Here is a 14,108-nt window from a genome sequence, read left to right as displayed (position 1 = left end):
TTAAATCCCCCCATCAACTTCTGTCCTATAAAAGGTTTCCCGCTTACTGTGCACCCAAACCGCGCTACCGCCTCCCTGCATCTCCCAGCGCAAAACAACCGCTTCACCTCCTCCTTGAGGAAATTTTGCAAAGATCACACTTCCCTGAACAGCATGAAAATCAGTTTTGCTGCCGTTTCTTCGCAGTTATATATCTTCCCAGAAAAGTCAATGTTTTCCAGGACCTCTTATCATAGGCCTACTGTTAATTTGGTCGATTTTTTTAGTTTGTATTGATGTTGTGTTTTTATGGAGGGTCATTCTCTTGGCATGTTCGAAAACAAACAGGCAATTGCACTCAGCGACCCAAAGCTTTGCTTTTTGGATTGGAATAATATTAACCTTCAGGTAGGCTATACGCGACTGTTTTCATGTGTTATTGTGTAATAGTGGTTGCCATAGGCTATTTCCTAATTTAATTCTGTTTATTGTCATTGTTACACCGAAGAAATTGTCGAAGATTGTCGTTGTAGAAGTATGTCAAATAGATATAAAACCTGTGGTAAATATGACGGATCATTTTTTGAATCGTTTATTCATCAGACAACAATTCGGACTTTTATGCAATAAAAAAAAGCCGTTTGGTTGATTGGACTACTCAGTAACTGTCTGATAAGAGTTTTCCCCTTTTCTTTTTTGACTTTTTTTGTATCGAACCTACCTGGCCTTTGTAATATTAGGAAGGTATATTTGATAAAATAAGTCCTAAAAATATTGCTTAAGTAATGCTTTGTGCTATAAATAAATAATAGCCTATAGCAGCAGAAATTTGGACAATGGTACAATCTTCTTTTGAGGTTTTTTTTGTTTTGTTTTTTGTTTTCCTTTAGACCTATCTATCGAATACATCATGTGTTTATTCAGTGGACATCTATTGTCAATCAAGCCTATTTTAGGCTATTAGTCTAACTTTTTACCTTTTTTTTATTGTACTCATAAGCAATAGACTTTAATAACAGCTAATGTTTTGTGTTTAAATGTGTTTGGCTTTTGTCAGCAGCCTGTGTAGGCCATATGCATAAAAAATGCACGTCAAAAGAGTACATCTCTTTGACAAATAAATGACAACGGACTCCTTTAGGTCCTCATTTGGCGTGTGAAATATTCCACTTGGGCTGTGGAGGATTGAATATTATTTTTTAAATTAATATCTTCTCAGTTGGGACTTATTTCCTTGCAAAAAAATGCCCCTTGGGAAGACAGTGTGTGAATGCGTGTGTGTGTCTATGTTGTCATGGGGGCAGTAACCCAGGAGTGGAGACACAAAGTAGAGACAGGTGAACATCAGAGAAAGCCATTGTCAGATTGAAAGGGTGCATTAAGCAAAGAACCAGCAGAGGCCGTGTTTTGCAGAATTTATCTATCTATCTATCTATCTATCTATCTATCTATCTATCTATCTATCTATCTATCTATCTATCTATTTTATTTCTTATTTCCCCATTCTTTTTATAGCCTATACAAAAGTCAAATCAAAAGATCTGGAAGACGTGTTTTACAATAATAATAATAATTTAAAAAAAACCAGGGCAAGCGAAAAATATATGAGAAGACAACATATGTTATCATCTTATAGTCTTGCAATGACGCTTTGTCAGATGTTATGGGACCTGAGGACAGCTGAGAATGGAAGCTGGTTTCTGAGGCGCCAGCAACCTCAGGAGCAGCGGGAACTGCAAGCACAGTTTCTGCGGAGCTGCGCAATTCACAATGCTGTGTCCGCTCACTGTGTTATTGTTTTACTCGTTGTTTCATAAACTCATTCTCTTTTATTCATTTATTTATTTATTTATTCTTTCATTTATTTATTCATGTGGATATTTATACTAGATAGCTTTTAACTTGTTAATTTTTCTATTAATTACAGGGACACTTCTTAGGTGATCTGATCCACCTCGATAAGCATGTGAGGCTATTTTTCTATGCTTCAGAAAGAAAAACAGCCTTTGTTCAGAAGTCATGACATCCCTTCAGATGTTTACCGAGCTGAATGTCTTCTATCGATTTACCCGCTGACCACTGTGAAAAAACCATGTAACATGTAGGATAAGAGATAAGGGTATAGTTCAAATGGAACAATTTAAACGGACACGGTCACTGTTAAGTAGGCTAAACTAATCAATAATATAACAACTCAAAGTCTTAGTCCAGCCTTTATTTACCTGCAGCGAAATTCGCCTACTTCATTAATTCCAGAAGACATGTTTGAGTAGGCTACATGCTTATTTGTTTCAGCGAAAAGCCATGTACCTTTGCCACAGTTTCTTTCATGAGCAGTCCTTCAGAGGGGTTACTAAGGAGATATGACGCTGCCGTGGTGCGACTGTGATTTTAGTCAACTTTGCTAAGAACAACAACGTCCGACAGGGCTAGTGTTGGATACAGGCCTGTACATTGAAAAATCAAACTGGAGACAAAGACTTCAGTGTTACGTCTTACTTCCATTGACTTTCTGTTTCTAAAACACGGATTTATTCCAAAAATCGACTGATTTTGAATCAAACTACAGCAAAGAGCTCTGGATGTCGCCCTTGAAGGTAGCCTATATTTATCTGACGATAAAGCTTTTAAGGCTCGTTTTATACAACCAGAATGAAATCCTCATCAACTAAATTTTGTCAATTAGCTATTTTCTGCTTTGGACCTTCTGAACGATTTGAAAAGGTTGCTGTGCAGGCTATGTTAAGTGAGACAGAAGCGGAGGGGTGATGCTCACACTTTGCAGAAAGAAGGAAGGAAGGCAGCTTCTCCTCAGAGGGAGCCGATGATGAGGCAGACAGGTCTGGGCACGCCCAGGCCCTCTGACACCTTGTGCCACCTCACTGGGACTACATTGGTGTGATCACACCTGGATGAATGTGTGCCTGTGTATGTGTTTTTGTGTATGTTTTGAACTCCATCCTGTCCTTTTGGAACACTGATTATACAAGTAATGATGTAGAAACTAGTTTGATTTCAATTATCATCATCAAAGTCATTATTTTATTCTTCCTAATACACTATTGTGCTTCTTTTTAACAGTTTTCTGCTTACACGCTTACCTGTGTGTGCTCTGCAGGTTAATCTGCCCCTCACCAGACTCTAAGATGTCCCAGTCCACAGTTACTGAAGAAGGAGGCACCTTTGAGCACCTATGGAGCTCCTTGTGAGTGTCAGAAACACCAGTTGATTATTGTTTTACTTTCTGTCCAGTTACCAACATTTCAAAATGCCATCAATTAAAATAATAAAGGAAAATACATGTAATTCTGTCCTTAACTAATTGATTATTTTATGTGAAATGTAGGATATGATTATCCTTTAACCTTACCTTTATTTGTGTTTGCTCTGAAATATCACTTTACCTTCCTACATTAAAGCATGCACTCTCTAAATATTGCGATAACTGGACAAGTCAATTACACAGATACAGTAACACAAACGTGCTTTTTTCCACTCTACATTTTTTATAAGCCATCCCTCTGTAATAATTTCAAGTTGTTATGGTTCGCAGGGAGCCAGACAGCACCTACTTTGAGCTCCCCCCAGGCAGCCAGCCAGATGAGCGTCCAGTGCCTTCTACCAGCACCCCAGGGAACCATCGCAATGTTGCAGAGGGCACTATGGATGCCTACCACATGAGGGACATGAATGACAATGTAATGGTAGGACCAGCATCTCTAATCTAATATTTAAAAAAACAAAAGTATATGCTTGGTCCTTTATTTGGGAAGCAGCCACTTAGAACTGATGGTTTCTTTGTGAGCCAACACCCCAACCCCTTCTAAGGTTTTTGCCTTGCCCATAAAGTATTTCTGTTATTTTTTTCCCTCCAGTATTGAAGAGATTCCCTCCTCTGTAGTTTCCCTCTCCTAAGCAGCCTCTTCCCTCTCCTTATTTCCCTGTAGACTGGTCTGTAGGGACTGTGGCTGTGGGTGTGTGTCTGTATGTGTGTTGGGAGGGGCTAATTAAACCCCAAGCCAGGACCCCTTGCTGCTCCACTGTGGAGCCATCTGTAACCCAGGGTGTGACAGCAGTCTGCCTGAGTGTTTCTGTGCACATTAACCTGTACGCACTTGTGTATTCACCTGTAATCTTTGGAACTGAATGCAAACATAACATTTTGTGGATCACCACACATTTCTAAAAAGACTCAGGGGAATGAATGAGATTTTTCAATATAAGCAGATTGCAAAGTTATTGGAGGCTCACCCTGATACGTGCTGCACATATTACACATGTTCAGCAGGACCAACTGTCTTCTAATTATGAACTCAAAATTCACTCTCACACACACTTATTTCCTCACCCCTTCTTCAGTATTTGTTAGATCTCCATGTAATCTGTACATGGGCAAGCCTGGGCCTGCCTGGCCAGTTAATGAATAGTCATAAGAGAAATAAGGGGGCGGAGTCAGGATTTGTTGTTAGATGCAAGGCAACATAACATTGGGGAGGCCCAGTGAGGAAAGGGAAACAAGCAGATGAGAAGAAGGGCAGGACTTCTTCAGCATCCTCCATCATGTCCTGCTCCACAGAGGGGTCAGCTGGCCAAGGAGAGTTTGTCTCTTATTTTACAGTCACACTTGATGATGGCAGCTTGTAAAAGTCCAATGAGAGTCGGGTCAAAGAAACATCCCCTCGCTACCTTCCAGGAGCCTTAAGATGCTCTGTGGGGTGGTAAGTGGACCACAATCACTTTCATATGCTCTGGCTGATTCAAGATTTGTTTGCATTCATTGTTTCGATATGGTGCTTGTTTTTAGTGGTTGTGATATGGTTTTGGCTCCTCGTCAGCTTTGGAAGGGAGAACATTTTTTAATTTGTGAGTCTCTCACATTTCATTGTATTCCAGTGTCTGTTTGCATTTGAAAAACAGGCGTGTGGTGTCTTGTATTTTGATACATGCATCACTTCTCCATGTTTGTTTTTCCTTTTTATTTAAAAGTTTGCTGTGTTTGAAGATGGATGCTCATTCCCCCTAAAAAGTGACAAGTTTGATCCTTGGTCAAGCTTGGTTGCATTTCAGGCTGTGGTTTAGCCAGACATTGTTTTGGAGTATTTAGGAATTGTCTGATGGTTTATAGATAAACCAGTATTTAATTGATATGCGCAAGATTTTTTAAATTGTACAAACTGTCTTTATGAGGACCTCTTAAAAAATGTTTATACTTAGTTTGTGCACTTTGCCAAGTATTCCCAACAGGGGGCAACCTTCATACACTACACTTTAAATTTTACCTTGTCTTATGCTGACCTCTATCCAGCATAGCTGCCTGTATAGACATGCTCCAGTTTTGAAAAGATGCTTTGTCAGTGATTTATGTTGTCTAACTTTTGGTTTTAGTTGTGCTTATTTTGGCACGACTGTGTGACACCATGGGAGTCTGTGATGCTGACTGTGTTAAAAGTCTGCTTTTTAATGAATGAAAGTGTTCAGCTTAATGATGCAAACAGAGGTCTGTAGCACATTATTGACACTCTCCTTATCCTCTGTCTACTATGTGTCACTCATTTTGACAAGTGACGTTGTTGTGGCTGGCTTATCCACATTTCTAAATGTTTTGAGCCTTTAAAGCTCGGCTTTGAGTGGCAGCTACCAGGATGGCTACCCATAGGGGAAATAGAATGGGAAGCCTAAACACTTACACACAGATAACACACACACATGCACACACAGTGGTTGCGCAGGTTTAAGCTCTGTTTCAACTTGTTGTGTATCGAGTAAAGGTATTAAGAGCAAGCACACCTGTGAGCGCATCAGTCTGTCTAACAGTGTGTGTGTGTGAGTTTGAGTTGTTGACACATACACCTGGGCTTACCTTGTGCCCTGTAAAGCCCCTTAAACGATACCTGTGGGATGAAGCATTTAAACAGACATTAAAGGACTGAAGGACACCTATTACAACAGCACACCAGCCTTGATACTCTTTTTCCCCCTCTTTTTACAATGGTGAACACATTGTCTCAGAAAATAATTTTTTTATCACTTATATGTAATTCTTAATCTGTTATTATTACTGCTATCGAACAACCCCGAACTCCAGCACTATGGTAGACAGATAGACTTTCTTTGGCATGGACATCACAGATACGTTGAACAAGTGCTTTAGCATACATGCTAATTTTCAGCACATGTCTGCAGGAGGCTTTTGAAAGGAAAGAATTAAAGACAGGAAGAAAATCAATAAAACAGGGAGAAACATTTTGGGTAAGTATCAAGTTGTTTTTAATTTGACAGATTCTGAATGTAAGGCATTTTGGCTTTTAAACAGTCAACATGTTGAATTAATTATCAAATAAAGTCAATTAACTTAACGTAATTAACTTATCCCATCATTTCTACACTGGTTATGAATGACTTTACTAAGTCATTTGAGAAGGGAAAGGCTATAGATTGAGTAGGCTTGGGGCATTAGTTGTTTTCAAGCCAGACGTCCCTCATAGTATGTCTATAGTATGAACCTAAGTTAGAGTCAATGTATAGATCCAAACAGCTACGCATGCGTGCATCCTCATCCAACCTATAGAGTTTACATTAAGTCTAGAACATTGACCTGTCCCTGTGCTTTCATCTCATGAACCATGTCAAAACACATGCACTTTACTTGACCTTGTGTCACTTTGTCTCACTTTTTGTTTCTGTGTCGGTGTGTTGTTTCAAGTTGGGGACCAAAAACTTTAATGTTGCTAGGAGCAGGAACAGCAAGAGAGTGTAACGTATAGAAATGTATTTCTAAAGATAGCACAAGTAATAAGGAAAATAAAAGTGTAAGCACCGTGGATCTAAAATAAACAATTTGAGATGCTTAAAATGACAGACTTCAGCAAAAAAAAAGTTTAAATTAAATATTTTGATTTTGACAAAAAAAGAATAGAGTTTGTATGTAAAATATTAATTAATGGTATGGGGAAAAATACTTAATTGAGCTAACCTTCATCCTGTAACAACAATTTATCTATCCCTGAAGTTGAATAGTGCTGGGGGAGAATTTGACCATTGAACTCCAGTTCTTTGTGTTTTCCGTCTCTTCTTCTCTCTCTCTCTCTCGTACTTGCACTCTGTCTCTCGTACTCACCCTCTTGCACTCTAAGCCAGACCAGACAGTGTTTACTTAGTGCAGGCCTTCACAAGGTGTTTTGGAGCATGTGTGTACATGCACCTCGGCATTGCCGTCTATGTCTGGGCATGCCATAATTAGAATGTCGTACCATTTTTTGGGTTCCCATCCCTCTTACCCTTTCTGCTTCTCTCCCCTCATATCAGTCTATGATTTCTCTCTCTCCACACCAGTCCTCATCTTGTTCCCTCTCCTGGCTGTACATGTGTTCTATGTGTGTGTCTGTGTGTGTGTTTGTATGAGTGTGTGGTGTGTCTGTTGGTGCACACCTTGCGTGAACTCTTTGGGAAGGTTATGTTCCCGCTCTGTCTTTGCTATGCTGTGTTTGGACGTTTCTGACTGAAGAGTTGACTTATGAGACTAAAGCACTAGAAGATGTACTACGTGAAAAAGAAGGTAAACTATTTTTTGATATGTTCATAAGGTACATTTATGTGTGTGTAATGCAAACTACTTTCAAGTAATGATTTAGATTGGTTTTAATGAGAGTGTTTATTGGTCAGTGTGTTTTGTGGAAACTCTTGTTGATAGGTTAAATGTTTTTGTCGTTATTTGCTGCTCTGTGTGCCCTGAATTGCCCCCCGGGACAAATAAAGTTTTTTGAATTGAATTGACTGTTGTTGAATAGGTCAGATAATGGGCGTATTCTTTGTTCAAGGACAGTGATCAATTGATATTGAATAGTAGATACTGATACTAAATTGAGGACTATAGTACTAAAGTTTACTGATAACGCTTTTCGACTTTTCTGTTTATGATGAAGTGCTGTTACTTGGAATGGTAAAATCATAAAATGAACAAAACAGCTGACAACAAACTGGAAAACGGCAATTATAAAAAAGTTTTTTTCCTTCTCAAATAGTTTCCAACTTTGTGTCCAAGAGTGAGTTGTCTTTGACAAGTGTGTCACCACAGTGCAACAAATCTTCCCTATCCTTTAACACAGCCTAGAAGACGAGAGGGGCATGGGAGGCGATTAGGCAGATTACTCCTGTGTTTTACAAGTTGCCTCAAATAGCCCCAAGGTGGCTGCTGTGGAGACCTCTGTGAAAACCACTTACCTACATTCATGCACACACACACGCACATGCACACACACACACACACACACACACACACACACACACAGAAACACACACACATTGTTGTGTCTCTGAATTTGTAAGGATTTTTATCTCCAAATCCAACTATTCCAAGTATAAATCATAAAAAAAATGCACCTTGACTTTAATGGACACCTACTTGCACAGTTAACATCCCACACTCATGCAGCATCACACACACACACACACCACCAACTCTCCCTTCTGTAATACGACCTCCCTTTAATCCTCATAGCCACTGTCTCTCCAGCACCTCTACCTGTGCCCTCCCTCTGCCTCTCCCCTCCCTCTCTCTTCACCTCTCTCACTCTCTTCCCTCTTCTTTCTTCCCCAGTCCCAATACAACTTGCTGAGCAGCAGCATGGAGAGCCTGGGGAGCCGTGCCACGTCTGCCAGCCCCTACAGCTCCGAGAACGCCTCCTCGTCGGCCGTGCCCACCCCTTCGCCCTATTCTCAGCCCAACTCCACCTTCGAAGGCCTTTCGCCTGCCCCAGCGATCCCGTCCAACACCGACTACCCTGGACTGCACGCCTTCCAGGTGTCCTTCCAGCAGTCTAGCACCGCCAAGTCTGCCACATGGACCGTGAGTACACAAACTTGCCTTCTGTGTGTGTGCGTGTGTGTGTGTTTTCGGTCTCTCTGTTCTTACTAAGCAACGATACTTCACACACATTAACATGCACATGAGGACAAGATTTCAAACACACACACAAGCCAGCGTGTGCAGGCATGTCGCATGCAGGAGAAAGTAGTGCATCATTCGGTGATTCATCTTGTCCTCTACTCACCTCTTGCAGACAGATATAATGCGATGAATTCAACTGGAAAGTTTGGTACATGGACCGTGTTTAACTCTTAGTCGAGGCCATTTTTTAAATTTTAATAAAGTGATCAAATCAAATGTATTTCCAATTTAATGAAGATTAATGTATGAGAACAACTCCTATACTCTAACTACCAATACGTGTTAGCAGAAGTAAAGGATGTAGTAGTACACCTAGACATACGTAGTCAAAAAACTTCGGGAATCACTTCAACAACTACTTTTAGATGCAATGTGGTGAGAGACAGGTGAAATGGGAACTGTGTAATTTGTCATGACCCAATGAGAGGTCTCCTGCGAGAAAGGTGTCACCGCTGACTGTCACACAGTTGACCTCTCTGAAACAAGAGAACCGAGAGACAAACTGCACTTCCTTCACTCTGTGAATGTGGGGCTCCTCCGCTATCGCTTTGTTTGCTTGAAGTAATCATGCGTGGTGGGCTCTTTTCCTCATGCAAAAATCATGTAAGAAGATCCCCCTGTGGACATTAGAGCGGTGGTCTTTGACCTGCTGCTCCCCCCCATCTCCCGCCCCCCCCAACTCCTTCCTCTGATCTTAACTTGCACTCATCGCTGTCACCCTCAGAGCTTAGAGTTTCACTTAGTCATCTCCTTAACTACATTTGTCATCTCCTCTCTCTCATGTCCAAACTACACTGACAGACACCATTAAAGATATTTGTCCTGAAAAATTATTTCAATGGAATGAAATCCTAAAATAAGAAAGAAACCTTTTCCAATCTGTTGGCGTAAACGTAATATTTACTACCTTCCTTTTCATATCAAACAAATGTTATTTTCCTTCACACATTTCCCGTTTTTTTATTTACAATGAAGGGTCCCTGACAACAGATATAATGATTTGTGGCAGGGACTCCACTATCATACTATGCCATTCAACCTACCATTCACAACACAGTAAACTCTGCTTGGTGGATTTGGTTTGTATTTCCACTAGTTTGAAAGTGATCTTAATTTTTAATTTTAACACATTTGAATCCACCTGGCTGAGCAATTCAGTCCGTTTTTCTTATAGTACAGACAAAGGATTTTTAACTGGCACACGATTGAAGCTTCTGCTGGTGATGCAGCAGAAAAGGGATTTCGAGGAAACCTGTGATTATTCAGATGCCTTTGCTGCCATTAAACAGGAGGGATTAGAATGAGAGGCAGACTGTGTGATTGCTCATGGCTTTATGGAGTTTACCGTAATGCTTTGTTTTATATTATGAGCCTGATTATAGGATTGGTGGAATATCAGAAGATGTATTTAAGTGTAGTTATATAGTTGCTATGTGTGATTTAATGCAGTATGATCATGTTTGAACCTGTAGGATACAGTAGGATTCCACTTATTGCCCTATTCATGATCAGAAAAAATACCGCATACGCAGCCACTCGAAAATGCATTTGTTTCCTTCTGAACATTTTCCCCAAAACATTTATTATTTGAAATAAACATGTTCACATCACAGTGAGATTATTCATAATTCAGATTAAAAACACAATGAAAGCCAAAACGTTGATGTTTGAGAAGTGTTTTTGTCTTGAATAGTAGAAAGCTTCTTACAATGAAATATTCTCAGCTAACTTAAGGAGATTTTCCAAAAAGCTGCTCCAGGGATGCATAATATGTATGAATTTTAATGCAAATACCTGTTAGGGTCTGGGATTCAACCGAACTGCAAATTCCAGGGCTGAAACTTTAATTAAGTTTCAAAACCTGCAGTTCCTCAAATGGCCACAGAAGTCAGGGGTCTAAATAAGCAAACCCCTTTAACACCCCAATTTCAAATGTTGTCCAATAAGGCAGAAATAAAGTTGATCTATCTAAAGTAAAGTGTTTTCAGGCCGAGTCCTGCAGTAAGAAAAAAGGCTAGCTTTTTTCACCGTTCTTTATGGGATATGTTTAATAAATAACTCGTTAAGGTAATTCAAAAGGCATGAAGTCATTTTTAATAAAAGCCATGTTCGTGAATGAGTCATCTCATTAAAAAGTCACGGGGGCGCCGATAGCGCAGCGGCAGCGTGCTCGCGCGTACCATGTTGCGAGGCTTTGCTCCTCGCGCGGGCGGCCCGGGTTCGCGTCCGGCCTCCTTCCCGCATGTCTCTCCCCACTTCTGACTCTATCCACTGTCCTCTGACTCTATCAATAAAGGCAAAAAGGCCAAAAATAAATCTTTAAAAAAAAAAAAAAAGTCACTGGACTCAACATCTCTGCATTTTGTGCCTTTTTGGGGGCACGCATCATTCATTCATATAACTTGGTATACGATTGATAAACAAATAATCCAAGATGGCTATTACTATTATAACAGGTATTAGTTTCTTCACTTACCATGCCTGGCTTTTAGGCTCATTCATGATGTGCATATATATTTATTGTTTTAACTTGACTAGTAAGGATTTTCGTTGGCTTTGGCAAACAGAAAACAACAAAATTAGCTTTGGGAATAGTCCTAATGTTACCTAAATAACATTTGCCAACCTGTTGCTTCCTTAAAATTCCATACTGTCATTTTAATATGGTCCCTTAATGTGTACAGTTTTTTGTTTGATCATGCATTATAAAAGACTTTGTTGACTAGTTTGAGTCACTTTGTTACAGTTACAGTTGTTAAGTTAACAGTCACTGGGTTTCTCGTTGATTTTTCGTGGCCTCAGGCAGTGGGAAATACCGAATGCCAAAGGAGCATATTGACTATAATCAGTTTCGTTGCCTCATCACTGCCTCCCCCTCAGAAGGGTTGGCATGCAGTGATTTGTTGGGAGATTAAGAGGAGGGTGGCTGCCTATAGCATTAATTCTCATTAAATCCAGTTTGCACAAGTTGTCAGCTGAAAAGTGGGAAAAATACTTAAAGTGGCTTTTAAGAAAATGTGCTACACTATTTAAAAGTTGAAAAGGGGATAAGATAAGATAAGATGTGAAGACAAGAAAAGAACAAACATCCATGAAACAGTTGAGAACAGAACAAACAATTACAATATTTCCACACACAGTCAATCCATTCAAGCTCATGTTAAGCTTGTCTGGTAATCTCCCAGTCCCCTTCCTGTCTCGTCAGGACACTGTGCATTAGCGAAAATCGTTTTGAAACTTAGTAGCTGTCTTGCCTGTTGAAGAGGATTCTTGGATGCGAACAAGCGTCACTGCACCTGGAAATGATATCTAACACCCTCAGCCTTGTCAAAATATAAGCGATCTTTCCATACCCTCGGACTTTAGTTTAGGTGTGTTTGTGGGTGTGCGTGTGTGCATACAGTATGTGTCAGGGGGAAGGTGATGCAGAGGATGCGGGCTTGAGCATGCACTGCAAGGCGGCGAGTCAGAAGCTCTCTTCCCAGCTTTTAGCATCTCTCCGTTAGGACACAAGTCTCAACATGCCCTGCACAATGCATCATTCTCCCTTCCTTTCCCAATGCATCATCCACAGCCACATCACACATGGTCTTCCTGTCGAGGATGGGATTTGGAAAAAAAAAAAAAAAAAAGTTCAAGAAAAGAGATCTTTTTTTTTTCACACACACTGCCCATATTTTTTTTCTATTGATGACAACAAACAAAGAAGAACAAAAAGTTGTTAATAAGTTCAAACATATGTGATTCTGATAAATCTGTACAGCAAATGCAAGAATAAGGAGTAATGACATTTGGGGTGTTGTCCGACAGAAATACTCAATCAATCATACAACTAATCAATTAATTCACTTTGATTCTTAAAACCCCAATTCATTGAAAAACGGTATTTCAAGACACTTTACAAAATGAACAGTTCTGAAAAAGGACATGTAAAGGAAATAATACAGGCTGGCATGCAAAATCAAATAACATCTAATTTCTCTACTCTTAAAACTGTTGTATGATTTAATATAGAGCTTTTTTGAGATAACATTTCTATTGAATCCTAAGGGTGTACAGCTCACAAAGCTCAAAGCTACTGTTGTTTAACAGTGTGAAATGTGTCAGCAGGTGTGATCAGGGTCATAGTTATACTTTTCCAATCTTAAATTGCTAAATCTCCGGTTTCCTTAACCCCAATACTGTTAGTGTAATTTATTTTTCAGTTTATTATGAATTTGAATAGATTCAGATTTCTCCTCCTTATTTCCTTCTGTGGTCTCAGAGAAACAAAACTCAGTTACTATGAATCTAAAAAAAAAGTAAAGCAGATTCTTCAAATGTCTGTATAAATTTGAATTGATATAGTTTCAAATAGTTTAAAAAAGCTGTTCCGTACGTACAGTAGGTATGTCAGCTCCGTGTGACTGAATGTGCGTAAACATATTTGATATTTGGATAGTTAAGCACATTTTGCAGCAGGCAAGCTGCTGCTTGTGTATATGGATGACTGTCTGGCAATTATCACTGTGTCTGTTGGAGCCTGTTCGGACCTGCCTACAGCCGTCCACCGTAGAGACAGGGAGTGATGACGGCCTCGAAGGTGGGATGAATATATTGATAAATAAAGGGATTTTAAAAGGGGATTGCTATTAGATATCACATCTGCAGTGTCAGATAAGGTATGTGAAATGTTTTATAGCCTAAATGAACTGCATTTTGGTATAATGCCTCGTAACAAAACAAACGAACATAGTGGAGTTTAGAAAGGAAGTTGACGTGTCACGATGTGTCGGTTATGGGTGTCTTTTGAATCAAACACTCTCAAACATTTTTATTGTTTTCATGCTGATGATTTAAACATGTTGGGGAAAAAAAAGGTTTTACATCATTTTAAATCAGTTTGTGTGTGTGTGTGTGTGTGTGTGTGTGTGTGTGTGTGTGAATTTGAGCTTGTAAAGTGCCTTTCTAGTCTTCTGACCACTCAAGGTAACATTCCCCCTTTTAACAGCACATTCACACACTGACGGTAGAGGCTGATGTTCAAACTTCCCCCTGTGGTGGAAAAGTTGAGACACAAAATGAGACAATTTTTTTTAATTTTTTTTATGATGTTTCATGCACTCATTCAAAAACAATAATTCTAACTTCAGTAAACTGATCATTTGGTGTGTTTATAAAGCCAAACCCTTTTTTGAAACGT

At 39.6% G+C, this 14,108-nt stretch overlaps 1 protein-coding gene across 5 annotated transcripts in view; it reads left to right on the top strand.

Annotated features, from left to right (window-relative positions):
- Positions 1–14,108, top strand: part of tp73 (tumor protein p73) — a 28,332-nt gene that overhangs the window by 3,121 nt on the left and 11,103 nt on the right. Inside the window, exons 1-6 of one of the 5 annotated variants that reach the window (XM_079358756.1) lie at positions 299–387; positions 1,907–2,576; positions 2,704–2,921; positions 3,098–3,184; positions 3,533–3,683; positions 8,576–8,824. In XM_079358756.1, the coding sequence (XP_079214882.1) occupies positions 2,896–2,921; positions 3,098–3,184; positions 3,533–3,683; positions 8,576–8,824 (513 nt within the window). In that variant the 5' untranslated portion in view covers positions 299–387; positions 1,907–2,576; positions 2,704–2,895. Of the gene's footprint in view, positions 1–298; positions 388–1,906; positions 2,577–2,703; positions 2,922–3,097; positions 3,185–3,532; positions 3,684–7,447; positions 7,535–8,575; positions 8,825–14,108 lie in introns of those variants that run through there. The other 4 variants (XM_079358758.1, XM_079358757.1, XM_079358755.1 and 1 more) reach the window with 4 other exon arrangements.

The sequence above is a fragment of the Symphodus melops genome, assembly GCF_947650265.1.
Source record: "Symphodus melops genome assembly, chromosome: 13".
Lineage (NCBI taxonomy): Eukaryota > Metazoa > Chordata > Actinopteri > Labriformes > Labridae > Symphodus > Symphodus melops.
The sequence above is the reverse complement of the archived record's forward strand: the minus strand, read 5'-3'. Positions and strand labels throughout refer to the sequence as shown.